The 14,482-nt window shown below is 44.0% G+C and overlaps 1 protein-coding gene across 3 annotated transcripts in view; it reads left to right on the forward strand.

Annotated features, from left to right (window-relative positions):
* Window positions 1–14,093, forward strand: part of NAPB (NSF attachment protein beta) — a 40,904-nt gene extending 26,811 nt beyond the window's left edge. For 2 of the 3 annotated variants that reach the window (XM_060031277.1, XM_060031279.1), the window contains 6 exons: window positions 1,777–1,832; window positions 2,004–2,088; window positions 8,952–9,056; window positions 9,755–9,823; window positions 10,158–10,208; window positions 11,128–14,093. In XM_060031277.1, the coding sequence (XP_059887260.1) occupies window positions 1,777–1,832; window positions 2,004–2,088; window positions 8,952–9,056; window positions 9,755–9,823; window positions 10,158–10,208; window positions 11,128–11,238 (477 nt within the window). In that variant the 3' untranslated portion in view covers window positions 11,239–14,093. The remainder of the gene's footprint in view (window positions 1–1,776; window positions 1,833–2,003; window positions 2,089–8,951; window positions 9,057–9,754; window positions 9,824–10,157; window positions 10,209–11,127) is intronic. The other variant, XM_060031278.1, reaches the window with a different exon arrangement.
* Window positions 14,094–14,482: the final 389 nt, after the last annotated feature.

A 14,482-nucleotide genomic window follows, 5' to 3' on the forward strand; every position in this document is an offset into this window, starting at 1 on the left:
ACTTGTGCCTGATTAATGTCACTATGTGTTAAAATTCCACACTAGTTTGAACATCCAAAGATAACCCGTGCCCAACCTCTTTTCTTTGAAACTTCTCTGTTAAGCGCTAGGTAAGTTTTTTTCCAACTATTTTCTGTCAAAACTTGGGAATACCATGAAATTTGATTAGTGGTTTAATTAGCATTATTAATTATTAAAAACCAAACAGATTTTTTCTTTTACTATGATAACTCTAGCTGTAGTTTAGAGCTATAATGTCTTGATGAACCAGTGTCATTATTTACTGCGTGTCAGGTTACACCATATCATCTGCATTTGGCCTTTTTTTTTACCCTCCAAAACAGCAGTTCCACATGGTTCAGCCCAGCACTGTTCCCTGAGTTCTGGGCGGTAAGAGCCAGGAAGGTGAGTAGTAGGTACGCTCCCTCCCTGGGAAGAGGTTATACAGCCTGGTACTCTTTACACAGTGATTTGGTGTTGTTTCCCATACTTAACCCCATTATTAGGATGGGAAAGGGTGCAAAGTACTTCAGAGAATGAGGACAGTTCAGAGACAATGTTTGACTAATCAGAAATTCATGGGAAACCTTTCTTTGATAGGCATTCCCATGAGTCATGATGGTACTGGTAGTGTAATCCGGACCACCTGTGAAATGCAGCTGCCCACGTCCCCTCAGCACCTGTTTGCTGAGCACCTGCTGTGTGACAGGCGTCGCGCTGGGCTTGGGAGCAAAGCCACGTGGGCCTGCCTGCCCTCAGAGCTAATGGTGTAGTGGGAGAGTAAAGCATGCGTGCGCGCGCGCGCGTGTGTGTGTGTGTGTGTGTGTGAGGGCTCTGACGGTGCTCCAAAAGGGTGGATTCCAGGTGTTTCCTCCACGTGTTTGTGTATCTGTATATACTCTTTTCTGGCTGTTTTTATTTACTGCTTCATGAAGAGCTTCCGTACTGGTGCTTTGCATCATTATTCTTCGTCTTAGCCCGGTAGCCCATTATGTTTAACCATGGGGTCACTGCTCCAGCAGGCGGGGTCCTGCTTTCTGAGCTGTCAGGTGCTTGATTTCACTAAGTCTTAAGCCGCAGCATGACGAGGGCTTCTAGCTTTCCAGGCTGCAGCCTGTTTCCTCTCCACTTGATTGTTCACGGCTCCCTCATCTTAGGTGGAAGGCAACACCTTTACTCTGGATGACCCTTAGGTATCCGTGAGGGACGTCTGTGCTGCTGCAGCAGGCCACAGATCTGAATGGAATAGGGCGTCACACGTCTCTGAAATAACAGTCCACTGTCACTGCTTGGGGTTTGGCGGTCGTGGGGACATCACTTGGGAACCAGGCTGACAGAAGGGCTGCCATCTTCAGTTTGCGGCTTCCGGCATCACTAGACGTGGCCCTTGCCTTCCAGCTCACGGGGAGGGGACAGGCCTGGAGAAGGCTGCAGAGTCAGATGTGTGGGTCACATCTGGAGGTGGCCCACAGCGTGTCTGCTTACAGCCCATTGGGAAGGACAGGTCACCTGGCTGCCCCTAACTGCAGCAGGCCTGGGGAGACGGGGTGGCAGGGCGTTTGTTGGGTGGGAGGTAGGGAAGAAGAGATTTTGATGGACAGCAAGCCATCTGCTGGAAGCGCGTGCTCTCTTCTGTTCCCAAAATAAAGCAGGCCGGGTTGTGAAAGATTTGCTGCTGGAAAAGGTTTATTTATAGGAAAAATATCTGTGCAAATGTAGTTTTTAAATGCAACTCTTCAAACAAATAGTTTAAATAAAATGTGTGTGTGTTTGCAGGCTATCGCCCATTACGAACAGTCAGCTGATTATTACAAAGGGGAAGAATCCAACAGGCAAGTATTATTTTTCTTGATGTAATTCAGTGGGTTTTGTTACATGTAATAAAAGACAGACCTTCACTCTGCTCTGGGAGCCCCTTGCATCATACCACGTGAAGGTGCACTGAGATGTCTTGTCATTTCTCTTTGGGAGTGTTTTCTCTCTGCTCTGGTTCTCGGTTTCAGCTCGGCTAACAAATGTCTGCTGAAAGTGGCCGCGTACGCCGCCCAGCTGGAGCAGTACCAGAAGGCCATCGAGATCTTCGAGCAGGTGAGGCTGCTGTCTGCGCAGCTTCCGGCAGAAGGCATCCTGAATCTTCTTTTTAAATTCAACTTTTTATTTAGTAATGATTTTTATTGAGATCTAATTCACGTATCATGTAACTCAGCCTCTGAAAGAGTGCGCATCAGTGAGTTTGCATATATTCACAGAGTTGTGTAATCAGCACCACTGCCTAGTTCTAGAATATTTCCATCATCGCACAAAGAAATCCCATCCTCCCCTCCTCCCAGTCCCGTGGAGTGTGAGTCCGTGGACGTGGAACCTCGGATATGGGGGGCCGACTGTGGGGTTTGAGCATCGATGGACACTGGTATCTCAGTGGTCCTGGAACCAGTCCCCCTTGTATATCGTGGGGTGACTGTAATACTCCACAGTTTGGAGGGGTGACTCCAAACTGGATACCGAGGGGTGACTGTAATACTCCACAGTTTGTTTAACCGTTTATCAATTAATGGACATCTGGGCTGTTTGCATTTGGGGGTGTTATGAATAATGCAGCTAAGAATATTCGTGTTCAGGTTTGGGGGGCATGTTTGCGGTTCTCTAGTTTATATATCGAGAATTGGGATTGTTGGGTCACGCGTCAAGTCCCTTTCTAACTATCTGGGGAACTGCCAAATTGCCCCATCTTACATTCCCTCTGTCAGCGCACATGGTCCAGCTCTCCATGCTTCACTTGTTTTCTGTTGTAACAATATCTACCCTAATGTGTGAAGTGATATCCCATTGTGTTTTCGATATCCATTTCCCTAGTGATTAGTGATGTTGGGAATCTTTTCATGTGCTTATTGGTCATTTGTATACCTTCATTGTAGAAATATTTATTGAGTTTCTTTGTCTTTTTTTTTATATATAATTTTTTTTATTTATTTATTTTTGGCTGTGTTGGGTCTTCATTGCTGCACTCAGGCTTTCTCTAGTTGCAGCGAGCAGGGGCTGCTCTTCGTTGTGGTGCGCGGGCTTCTGATTGCGGTGGCTTCTCTTGTAGCGGAGCACGGGCTCTAGGCACGCAGGCTTCAGTAGTTGTGGCGCACGGGCTCAGCTGCTCCGCGGCATGTGGGATCTTCTGGACCAGGGCTCGAACCCGTGTCCCCTGCATCGGCAGATGGATTCTTAACTACTGTGCCACCAGGGAAGTCCCTCTTTGTCCCTTTTTGAATTGGGTTGTTTTTTTTCTGTTGAGTTTTAGAAGTTCTTCATATATTCTGGATATTAATTTCTTATTAGATACGTGATTTGCAAATACTTTCTCCCATTCTGTGGGTTGTCTTTTTACTCTGTTATTAGTGTCGCTTGATGCATAAAGTTTTAAGTCTTGATGAAGTCCAATTTGTCTTTTTCTTTTGTTGCCTGTGTTTTTCATGTCAGATCCAAGAAATCATTACCAAACCCAATGTCCTGAAGCGTTTCCTCATGTTTCTTTTTAAGAGTTTTATAGTTTTAGTTCTTAGGTTTATGTTTTTCATCCATTTTGAGTTAATTTTTGTATGTGGTGAAGGTAAAAGGTCCAACTTCATTCTTTTGCGTGTGCATGTCCAGTTTTCCCAGCACTGTTTGTTGAATACACTGTCCTTTTGCCATTGAAGGGTCTTGGCACCCTTGTTGAAAGTCATGTGGCCATATAAGTAAGGGTTTATTTCTGTGCTTTCTATTCTATTCTACTGGTTTTCTGTCTTTATGCCAGTACCACACTGTTTTAATTACTGTGGCTTTGTGTGGTAAGTTTTAAAATCAGGAAATGTGAGTCCTCAACTTGGTCCTTCTTTTTCAAGATTGTTTTGGCTACTTGGGGTCCCTTGCATTTCCACATGAATTTTAGGATCAGCTTGTCAATCTCTGCTAAAAAGTCAGCTGAGATTTTGATGAAAGTATTGTCATTTTGACATTAAGTCTTATAATCTGTGAACTCAGGGTGCTTTTGCATTTATTTAGATCATCTTTAATTTTGTTCAACGTTTTAGAGTTTTGTAGTGTGCAAGTCTGGCATTTCTGTGGTTAAATGTACTCTAAGTATTTTATTCTTTTTGATGCTATGTAAATGAAATTGTTTTCTCAATTTTCTTTTCTGATTTTAATTGCTAATTTTATATACTGCAAATTTGCTGAACTTGTTTACTAGCTCTAATGAGTTTTTATGGATTCCTTAAGATTTTCTTTATACAAAATCATGTCCTCTGCAAGTAGCGATAGTTCTATTTCTCTGATCTGTGTGCCTTTTACTTCATTTTCCTGTCATTTGCTCTGGCTTGATCCTCCAGAACGATGATCAGTAGAAGTAGTAAGAGCAGACATCCTTGTTTTGTTTCTGTCTTAGAAGGAACACATTCAGTCTTCCACCATTGAGTGTATGTCAGCTGTGGGTTTTTGCAGATGCCTTTTATCAGTTTGAGGAAGTTCCCTTCTCCTCCCAGTTTGTTGTTTTTATCATCAAAGCGTATTTGTTTTTGTCAGGTGCTTTTTCTGCATCTTTTGAGATGATCATGTGGTTTTTGTCCTTTGCTCTGTTAACATGGTGTCTTTCATTGGTTGATTTTTATCTGTTGGCCCAACCTTCCATCCTTGGGATAGAACCTGCTTGGTTGTTGAAAAGTTTCAGGGTCTCCAAGAGCACCTTCAGGTTTGATAATTCTCTGGAAGGACTCACGAAACTCAATGAAAGCTGCTATATCACAGTTATGGTTTATTATAGCAGAAGGATGCTGACCCACATCAGCCAAAGGAAGAGGCACAGAGAGGAGGTCAGGCGAGCCCCGAGTGTGAGCTTCCTGTTGTCCTGCCCAGACTGGGACTGTGGAACTGTGGAACTGTGCAGACAGCACTGACTTCTCCCAACAGTGATGTGTGAAAGCATGTGTAGGGTATTGCCACAGGGGAAGAAACTCACCTGAACATGGTAGGCCTTATTCTGCAGTCCCTCCATAGGTTGAGCTAAACTACATGGTCTAAGACCCCTGGGTAAACAAAAACACTCTTTCAGGCAGGACATTCCAGGGGCTTAGAGATTATCTACCAGGAATCATGGGCAAAGACACTTTGGACAAAATTAATCCTTTACTACATAGTTATGGTGTGTAATCCTTTTTGTAAGTTGCTAGAATTAGTTTGCTAGTGTTTTGTTCAGGATTTTGCATCTGTATTCATAAGGGATATTGACCTTTAATTTTCTCTTGTAATGTCTCTGTCTGGCTTTGGTAGCCAGGTAATACTGGCCTCAGAATGAGTTAGAAAGTGTTCCCTCCTCTTCCTTTTCTGGAAGAGTTTGTAAAGGATTGGTGTTAATTCTTTAGACATTTGGTAGAATTCAGTGATTTTGCTCTGCGTTCTGTTTTCAGTTTCATTGATTCCTATTGTTATCCTGATTTCTATCCTATTTTCTTCAGATTTATTTTGCTCTTCTTTTTTAGGGTACTGAGGGTACAAGCTTAGCTAATTGATTTTCCTCTTTATTGTGTGGGCATGTTTAGTGCTCTCAATTTCCCTCTAAGTGCTGCTTTGACTGTGTCTCACAGTTCTGTTACATTGTTTTATTTATTTTATTTATTAATTTTCATGGATTATTTATCAGTGTTTTGTTTAATTCCCAAGTGTTTGGAGGTGTTCCTGTTATCTTTCTGTTGTTGATTTCTAGTTTGATTCTGTTGCGGCTGGAAAATACACTCTGTGTGATTTCAATTCTTAGAAGTTTGTTTTATGGCCCAGAATATGGTCTTGGCATATATTCTGTGGTTCTGCTGTTGCTGGGTGGTATGTTCTATAAATGTTGATTAGCTCCTCTTGGTTAATGGCGTTGTTGAGTTCTTCTGTATACTTGCTGATTTTCTACTTCTGTTGTTGAGAGTGGAGTGTTACAGTCTCTAACTATCACTGTGGATTTGATTATCTCTCATTTCTGTCAGTCTTTGCTTCACAATATTTTGCAGCTCTGTTTGGTGCATACATATTTAGGATTGCTGTGTCTTCTTGTTGGGCTGACCCTTTTATCATTATATAGTGTCCCTCTCTGTCTCTGGTAATTTTCTTTGCTCTGAAGTCTATCTGATACTAATATAGCCTCTCCTGCTTTCTTTTGATTAATGTTTACATGATATATCTTTATGCATCCTTTTTCTTTCAGCCTGCCTATATTGTTATAATTGAAGTGTGTTTGTTGTAAACAGCACAGAGTTAGGTCATATTTTTAATCTACTTTGCCAGTTTCTGTCTTTTAATTGGTATGTTTAGACCATTCACATTTAATGTAATTATTGACGTATTAGAACTGAAGTCTGCCATTTTATTTTTTTGTTTTCTGTTTATCCTCTGTTTTCTGTTTTTCTGTTTCCTTTTTCCTACCTTCCAGGGGGTTTTTGATTACCTGTAGTGTTTTTGGGTGTATCTCTTTAAATAGCTTTTGTAGTGATTGCTATAGGTATTATATTTACATAAAGTATCACAGGCTAATGATGTCATCATTTTTTCAGTTCCAGTGAAATACAGAAATCTTACCTTACTTTCTGTTCTTTTATCCTCCCCCATTCAATATATAACTGTCTTTAATATTTCCTCTACACACTTTTAGAAACACATCAGTCACTGTTACAATTTTTACTTCAATCATCCAACTTAATTTAGAAAACTCAGGAGGAGGAGAAAAGCCCATTGTATTTTCCCATATTTTGCTTAATGTGTTCTTTCTTCCTGATGTTCCAGGATTCCTTCCTGTATTTTGTTCTACTTAGAGAACAACCTTTTGCTATTCTTTTAGGGTAGGTCTGCTGGCTAAACATTCTCTTGGTGTTCCTTCATCTGGGAATGTTTTGATTTCCCCTTCATTCCTAAAGCGTATCTTCCCTGGGTGTACAGTTCTGGGTTGACAGCTCTTTTCTTTTCAGTGCTTGAAAAATGTGCCCTGACAACCAGCGTGGTTTCTAATGAGAAGTTTGCTCTCATTCAAGCTGTTTTCCCTGTAGGTGAGGTGGTGTTTCTTTCTGCTACTTTCAAAACGTTTTTCCTTTGTCTTCAGTTTTCAGAAGTTTATGTGGCTTAGCATGGGTATCTTTGCTTTTATGCTGTTTGGATTTCAGTAAACTTCTGAAATCTGTAGGTTTATGTTTGTTTCTTGCCAAATTTAGGAAGTTTTCAGCCGTTATTTCTTCAAGTGCTTTTTTAGCCACTCCCTCTTTCTCTCCCCTTCTGTGGCTCAGACAGCCCAGATGTTATGCCTTGTTTTATCATCCTATATGTCCCGATGCTCTGCTCCTCTTTTCTGGGTCTGTCTGCTCTCTGTTGTTAAGACTGAGTAATTTCTAATGTTCTACCATCAGTTCACTGAGTCCTTCCTGTGTTCCATGGGATCTGCTGTTGAAAACCCATCCACTTTTTATGTCAGTTATTGTGTATTTCAGTTCTGAAGTTTCCACTCATTTCTTCTTTGTATCTTCTGGGGTTTCTTACTGAGAATTTTTCTTCATTGATGCTTTGGTTTTCCTCTGGTCTCAAGCAATTTTCTAATGGCTTGTGGAAGCATTTTAGAAAGGCCCCTTTAAAATCTGTTAGATAAGTCTCACATCTCTGCTATGTGAGAGCTGTTGTTTATTAGTTGTCTTTTTTTTAATTTAATTTTATTTATTTTTTTATACAGCAGTTTCTTATTAGTCATCCATTTTATCCACGTCAGTGTATACATGTCAATCCCAATCTCCCAATTCATCACACCTCCACCACTACCCCACCACTTTCCCCCCTTGGTGTCCATACGTTTGTTCTCTACATCTGTGTCTCAATTTCTGCCCTGAAAACCGGTTCATCTGTACCATTTTTCTAGGTTCCACATATATGCATTAATATACGATATTTGTTTTTCTAACTTATTTCACTCTGATTAGTTGTCTTTTTTTCATTCAACTTGAGATGTTCCCTTTTCTTGGTATTGCAAGTGAGTTTTAATTAAAAACTGGATATTCGTATATTGTGTTATAAGACAGGGTCTTGTTTTAACTCCACTCTCAGCTGGTTTTCTTTGGCACTGAAGGGGTGTGGCCTCGCTCCTGCCAGGTGGAGGTAGGGTTCAAGCTCCCCACCTGACCGCCTGGTTACCATCAGGTAAAGGTGAATCCATGCCCGCTGGGAGATGACGGGGCCTCTTTCTCACTGGGAGGAGGTGACGCAGTCCCCACGTGGTCTCCAGTGCCTCTGTGATGGGGGCGCAGGCTGGCTCCTGCTCTGGCCTCCTTGGCAGGAGAGTGGGGCTCTCCCAGGAGGATGGGCGTCTTGTCTTCCTCTTTGGCTTTTGCTGCTGTGAGTGGCATGGATCAAAGCAGGTGTCATCTAAACATTTTCTGTCTTGCTAGCTGCCCCTCTCCTGGTCCTCTGGCTGGAGAAAGCAGGCTTTCATCTATTCTCTCTCTTTCTTTTGCTGCACCCACCGGCATTTATGGGTTGCTGGCTTTTTCTGTTCCAAGTCCGGGATTTATGCAAGAAAAAGAAAAACCAGGGAACTCCCTGCCGTGTTTGCCCTGCGTCCCTGGCTTCTCTGCTCTTCTCTCCACCTTTCAGTCTCCCTGTGTTAGTTTCATATAAAAGATCCAGGGCTTTTAGTTGTACTTAGCAGGAGGGACAGAGGACAGCATGTCTGTTCCATCCTCCTGGATGTGGAATTCTGCTGAGTCGTTTTTAACAGGTCAGCACTTTATGTCTTAAATATTGTTTTTTTGTCTAGTAACATTTCTGGTACATGGCTTTGGGTTAAAAGAATGGATTTCATAGCTTAACTAACGTAAGATGCGGCGTACTTGCTAAAGAGTAGATGAGGGTCAGCATGCCTAGTGTAGGAGGGCAAACCTTTTCACTCTGACTCCACTTTCTCTGCCTAGATTGGGGCCAACACCATGGATAACCCTTTGTTGAAGTACAGTGCAAAGGATTACTTCTTTAAAGCTGCCCTCTGTCACTTCATAGTGGATGAGCTGAATGCCAAGGTGAGGGGCCCTGCGGTGTGGGTTCTGATGCGCTTCACGCCTAAGCACAGGTGCTCAGCCGTTGTCTGTGATACCAGCTCGGAGGAAGACTGTGCTGCGTACATGAAAGGCAACATGGAGGGTGATACTCTGACCCTGTCCTGGCTGTACTACCGCAGCTGGAGTGACAGCTGCTGAGGCTCTTCTCTTAAGTGAACGCCCCCTGGGGGCCACACTTCCTTCAGTAGCTTTGGTTTAAAGAAATTAGGGGCTGAGGGGAGACAGTAAAAGCAGAATTTTTTTTAAACTCAGAAATGGAGTTGGGGTGAGGGGTTGGGAGAAAAGCAAAGAGAGAGCTGGAGGTGGAGGCAGGGACAGGGCCGCCTTGGTGTCCTCGGGGTCGGGGTTAGGGCCCCGGGCTCCGGGCAGAGCCTCCTCCAGCGCGTGAAAATAGACACCTGCCCTGGGAGGTCCGAACATTGGATCTGGCTCACGTGGTCTTCCCCACAGCAACCTCATTCGGAAAAACTGGTTTAGAAGTTTATTCTTAACTGAAATTGAAATTCACAATCAACAGGTTTGATCAACACAGGTTGATTTTGATGTTGAGTCTGATAATTAAGTAGGACGTAAATAAATCGTACTGAGGTTAGTAGAATGTCAAAGCTTCGTTTCCTGGTTCAGTGACTCAGGTGTTAACGAGTGGTTTTCTTTCCCAGCTTGCTCTGGAGAAATATGAGGAAATGTTTCCGGCGTTCACTGATTCGAGAGAATGCAAGTTATTGAAAGTAAGTAGGTGGGGCTGGGATACAGTGACGTTTTCCTCCTGTGAATCCGCTCACTGGGTAGCCCCGTGCCTTCCTGCTCTTGCACACTAGGCCTCAGGTGCCGTTAGGGTCAGGCGCGCACTGCCCTTAACCTGGCGGGTCAGGCACGTTAGCACAAGGCTGGATCCCTGACTCGGGGTAACTCTTGACTTGTATTTGGAATTTTCCCCAGTTTTGTAAGTCATTTGGCAACATCAGTTAGTGTGATATGAAGGCTATTTTGTATTTAAAGTATCCATTCATAGACGGAACTTTTTAGCCTACCAAACTAATTTTTCTGTATTTATGTTCCCAGAAACTTCTAGAAGCTCATGAAGAGCAGAACAGTGAAGCTTACACGGAAGCAGTACGTTCACTTTTGGGATTTAGCATGTTCTCTGAAAGTTTACGTTACAGAAACAACTCCTTTTCATCGTATAAACGCTGAACATTTATTTGGACATTATTGCACTATACCTACGTTGTGTTTTCCAAAAGGCATGTTTTTAGATCCCACCAGCCTTCACAGTCAGACAGTTCTATGAGCTGTGCTGAATTTAGCTGTGAGGCAAATATACATCACATAATGTTATGACTTGTTTGGATGTTCTCTATGGAAAATAATCTGCTCCATAAATAAATGGCAAGTAAAATCAGTGAAATCTAATCACTTAAATTTTAAACAAAAACAAAGCAATGAGAGTTTGTTATATTCATGGCATAAAGTAAATGGGAAAATTAGTTTTACATTCATCAGTTTCCTGTTTTCCCATCTTTTTCCATCTTATGTTCATAATCAAGTGAATTTCTTAGTGTCCTTCATTAAGTCATTCATCCTGGCTTTGAAGCAATAGTGGGAAGGCGAGGTTTCCCCTTTAACTTTTGCTGCCAAACCCTCTTCATCCTATGAAAGTCTGTTCTTCAGGAACTTGTGGAAATGAGTTAAAGGAATTCTGCTTCCACATGTTCCCTTGCTGCAAATGCGTTTGTTTGTGTTCAGTGGATACTGGAGCCACATTACTTTTCCATGTCCCCTTGTTCTTGTGCAGGGTCTCATGTCCTTTGTCACGCTAAATGTGCTCTTCGTCCAGTAGGCGGTTATGGAGCTTTGCCATCACACGTTAGCATAAGAGCAATATAAAAAAAGTTTTTAATGAAGAAAGTTGCAAGCTTGAACGAATGATTTTAAATGAAGAAAGTTAATGTTTAAGCAGTGTGGGGCAGTGTAGTTCTGTGTTTGATTGTATTTCCATGGACTGATTCCTGTTCCTCTTCCCTTAAACCAGGTGAAGGAATTTGACTCGATATCCCGCCTGGACCAGTGGCTCACCACCATGCTGCTGCGCATCAAGAAGTCCATCCAGGGCGACGGGGAAGGAGATGGAGACCTCAAGTGAAGCGCTGTGTCTCTGTGGCATGCCGCCGAGTCCTCTGTAGTTTCGTGTTAGGGCCAGTGATCCTTATGGGATGCCCATTCAGTGGCTTCATTTTGTTGCACATGAGCCTGATGATGTGTGTGTGTTTAAGCCGCCATGTGTGTCACCGTGCAGTGGATGGGTGGGCGGCTCCTGTGTGTATTGCGAGTGTGACAGGCTGTTTCCCGCTTGTCAGTCCCCAGAGTTTTCCGAGAACTGCTTCCGAATCTTACTCCTGTTATTTTGATAACATGCAGAGCTCCTGTTTAATTTTGCCACATATTTTTATGTCCTTTTTCCTGGACTTGAGTACCCAGCCCAGTTCTAATAGACGCTTTGCATGTTCTCCGTGAACTTGCACCTGGATGGATTCTCTAAACGTGTGTGTTTAGTGTAGGATCGTTGTTAGGAGCGCGTTTATGACTTTCCTCGTGAGAAATTATTTATCCTTTTTGTTGTCTTGTGATTCTTTTGATGGTGCTAGTGACCAGTTTCTTTGCTTTCTATATCGTTCCGTAGGTAATGTGCGTGTGAGAATTCAGATCAGCCGGGCCTGCCAGCCGCTTACAGTGGGAAAAGAGGGAGCTTCCTGGCACTGCCTGGTTATGTGTGTGGACGCGTGTGGAGGTGGGCCTGATCTTACATACAAGTGCACACACATATAAGATCTAGAAGACTTGGGCGTTTTCCTTTCCTGCAGATGGCGTCCACTTTTAGTTGGGGCGGGACCCTTGCTTCATCTTCACAGGAAGGTGTTTGAACGGGCACATCCCTTTACTTCTGTGTTCACACACTTCTCCACGCTGAGAGGGCGCCTCGTGTGCCCTCTCACATACGTGCTCACCAGGGCTGGGAGGTTACCTCAGTCGGAGCTTGTGTGTCATTAATTTTAATTTTTAATTGTGTGTCATGTTCATTTTATCCATTAACTGGATGTGATGGGCTAGGTAGGTTGAGTACGGTACAGAGGTTTGCTGTGCTGAGTCAGGAAAAGATCCCCAACTAGCTTCTGAGGGCACCTGCGCTTAGCTGATGGAGTTGTTCTAGCTTGTGTGTTTGAGTTCTGTCCTATTATTTTGGCTTATATATGTGCTCTGTTGACCCTGTGCATTATGTTATGAACATAATGAACTTGATCCCTGTGCATTATGTTATGTGCTGACATCGTACTTTAGACGTGGTCTTGTTTCCTGAATCTCCTGTGTCCATATTTTTAGGCATAAATGATTTATGTTTGATGTGTGTTAATTGCCAGGTAATGACAGTGTTGACAGATAACTGGAATTTCCTGTGCCCTGTCAACGTTAGCTGGTATTTGAATGGTGTTTGCATTTTTGGACGGTCCTCGACTGGGATTGGTAGCTGCTGTTGGGCAGAAATAGAGGGTGTGCCTAAGCTGAGGGCTGAGCGGGGAGGAAGGCTTGGGGATGGGGAACAGGTCCGTCTGGGATGAAGCAGAAAGTGGCAGGAAAGGAGGCTAAGAAGGGCCAGCTGGGACCCGGTCATGGAGCAAGCCCTGTGGGCAGCCGTGAGGATTCGGTGGCCGTAGTTGCGGGGTCACTTGTGCAGGCTGGGCTGGCTGGTGGAGAGGCAGGGCAGTCATGTCACAGTGTTGGCTGAGGGCAGCAGGAACAGACCAGGAGACGCAGGCGCTCTGACCTTGGGCCCTGGCATCCAATGAGGATTCCTTCCTTCCTTCAGAGGTCTGGGACTCTTAAAAGAAAGCTGGCTGTCAGTTACGGTACATTTGGGGATGGAGCCGCTTGGTACTTCTCCACTTCCTGTTGGAACTATGGAAAACGCTTGGAGAGAAAGTGGGGTTTTGTTGCTCTACCTAATCCAGTGCCAACCGGCCAGAAGCACTTGGGTGAGAAGGGTGTGGGGCCTGTGTCCTCCGGCTGCAGATCTGTCCCACCCGAGGGGCTGTAACCCTCGCCGCCAGCATGTGCGCTCTGTCGTTAGTCTGGAAGCTTTGTTCCCACTTGTTAAAGGAACCTGGTCTGACCATGTAAAGTAAAAAGCAAATGATGTCTTTTAAGGCAGTTTATTAGCTTTTCATCCTGCACCCCTGACAGAAGACCTGTGGTTTTGGGAAATAGTATTGGCAGCATTTTGTCACATCAGTTAGAGTTGCTTGTGTTGAAATGAACACTGGGATCAGTGCCTGGGTTAAGATGTTTTTGTTTTTAATATTTCATGTGAAAAAGAGTAAAATATAATTGTAATGGCTAGAGCAGACCTGCCAGAACGTAACAGGAAAATGAGCAGAAAAAAGTCCCATTAACAGTATCCAGACTTTCTCCCTTGAAGTGTTCCGTCAAAGTGGGCAGTGCTGTGACTCAGTGCCCGGGTCAGGTTTCCAGGACTTATAGATCGTTATTTATGAACAAAGTATAATGACTATTTATGTTACAGTCCTTGTGTTTTAGCAGATCGTGTTTAGTGCATTGTCAGAATGAGTTAAAATTTCTTACAGGAAAGCTTTGCTTTTTGTGGCAACGTTTTTATAGCTTATGTGAATTCCTTTTTTATTTAATGATTTGAAAACAGTATTCTTGTAGTCGCGGCCATGTGTGACGATGCCCCTGTAAACCTTTATTGTTTCCTCTGATACTGTGCAGTTAAGATGCCCAGAGGCAACCCCCGTGGCTTTCTCAGGGCCTGTGGCACGCAGCCTGCCTCCCGGGGCCCCAGCCTGGCGCGGCCTCTCCTCCCCCGCGCTGTCGGGGAGGTTGTATTATGAGAACTCATCCTGTGATGATAAATCCACCTTCGCAAAGAGCCTGTGTGTTTCATGTGAACCTGTACAGTAAATAAAGTCGAAGTTGTGAACGGTATGGTGAGTTTCCTGGTTGGTTTGCACAGGTCGGGAGTGGCTTCCTGTCCTGGAAGGTGTCCCCCGGGGTTCAGGGCAGTGGGCAGCAGCCGTCCAGGCTCTGCAGGCTCCCCGTTCCCTTCCCTCCTGCTGCCTGGTCAGGGATCTCACTGGCAGGCTTGAAGGAGGAGTGGCCCCTAGGAGACCTCAGAGCGGGAGGCCGGGGGCCCGAAGCCCCATCTCCCTTGGTGGAGCTACGCTGACTTGGTGCTGTCAGCGGGCCTTGTTCAGGTCCCTCAAAGATCATTTGAGGCAAATTCAAAATGAATGGTCGAACACGCTGTCCCATCTAGGAATTCTGCCAGGTTGTTGATATTCAGGGTTACTTTCTCATTCAAATGTCTCTTCTGT

This window comes from Delphinus delphis, chromosome 15, assembly GCF_949987515.2.
Source record: "Delphinus delphis chromosome 15, mDelDel1.2, whole genome shotgun sequence".
Classification (NCBI taxonomy): domain Eukaryota; kingdom Metazoa; phylum Chordata; class Mammalia; order Artiodactyla; family Delphinidae; genus Delphinus; species Delphinus delphis.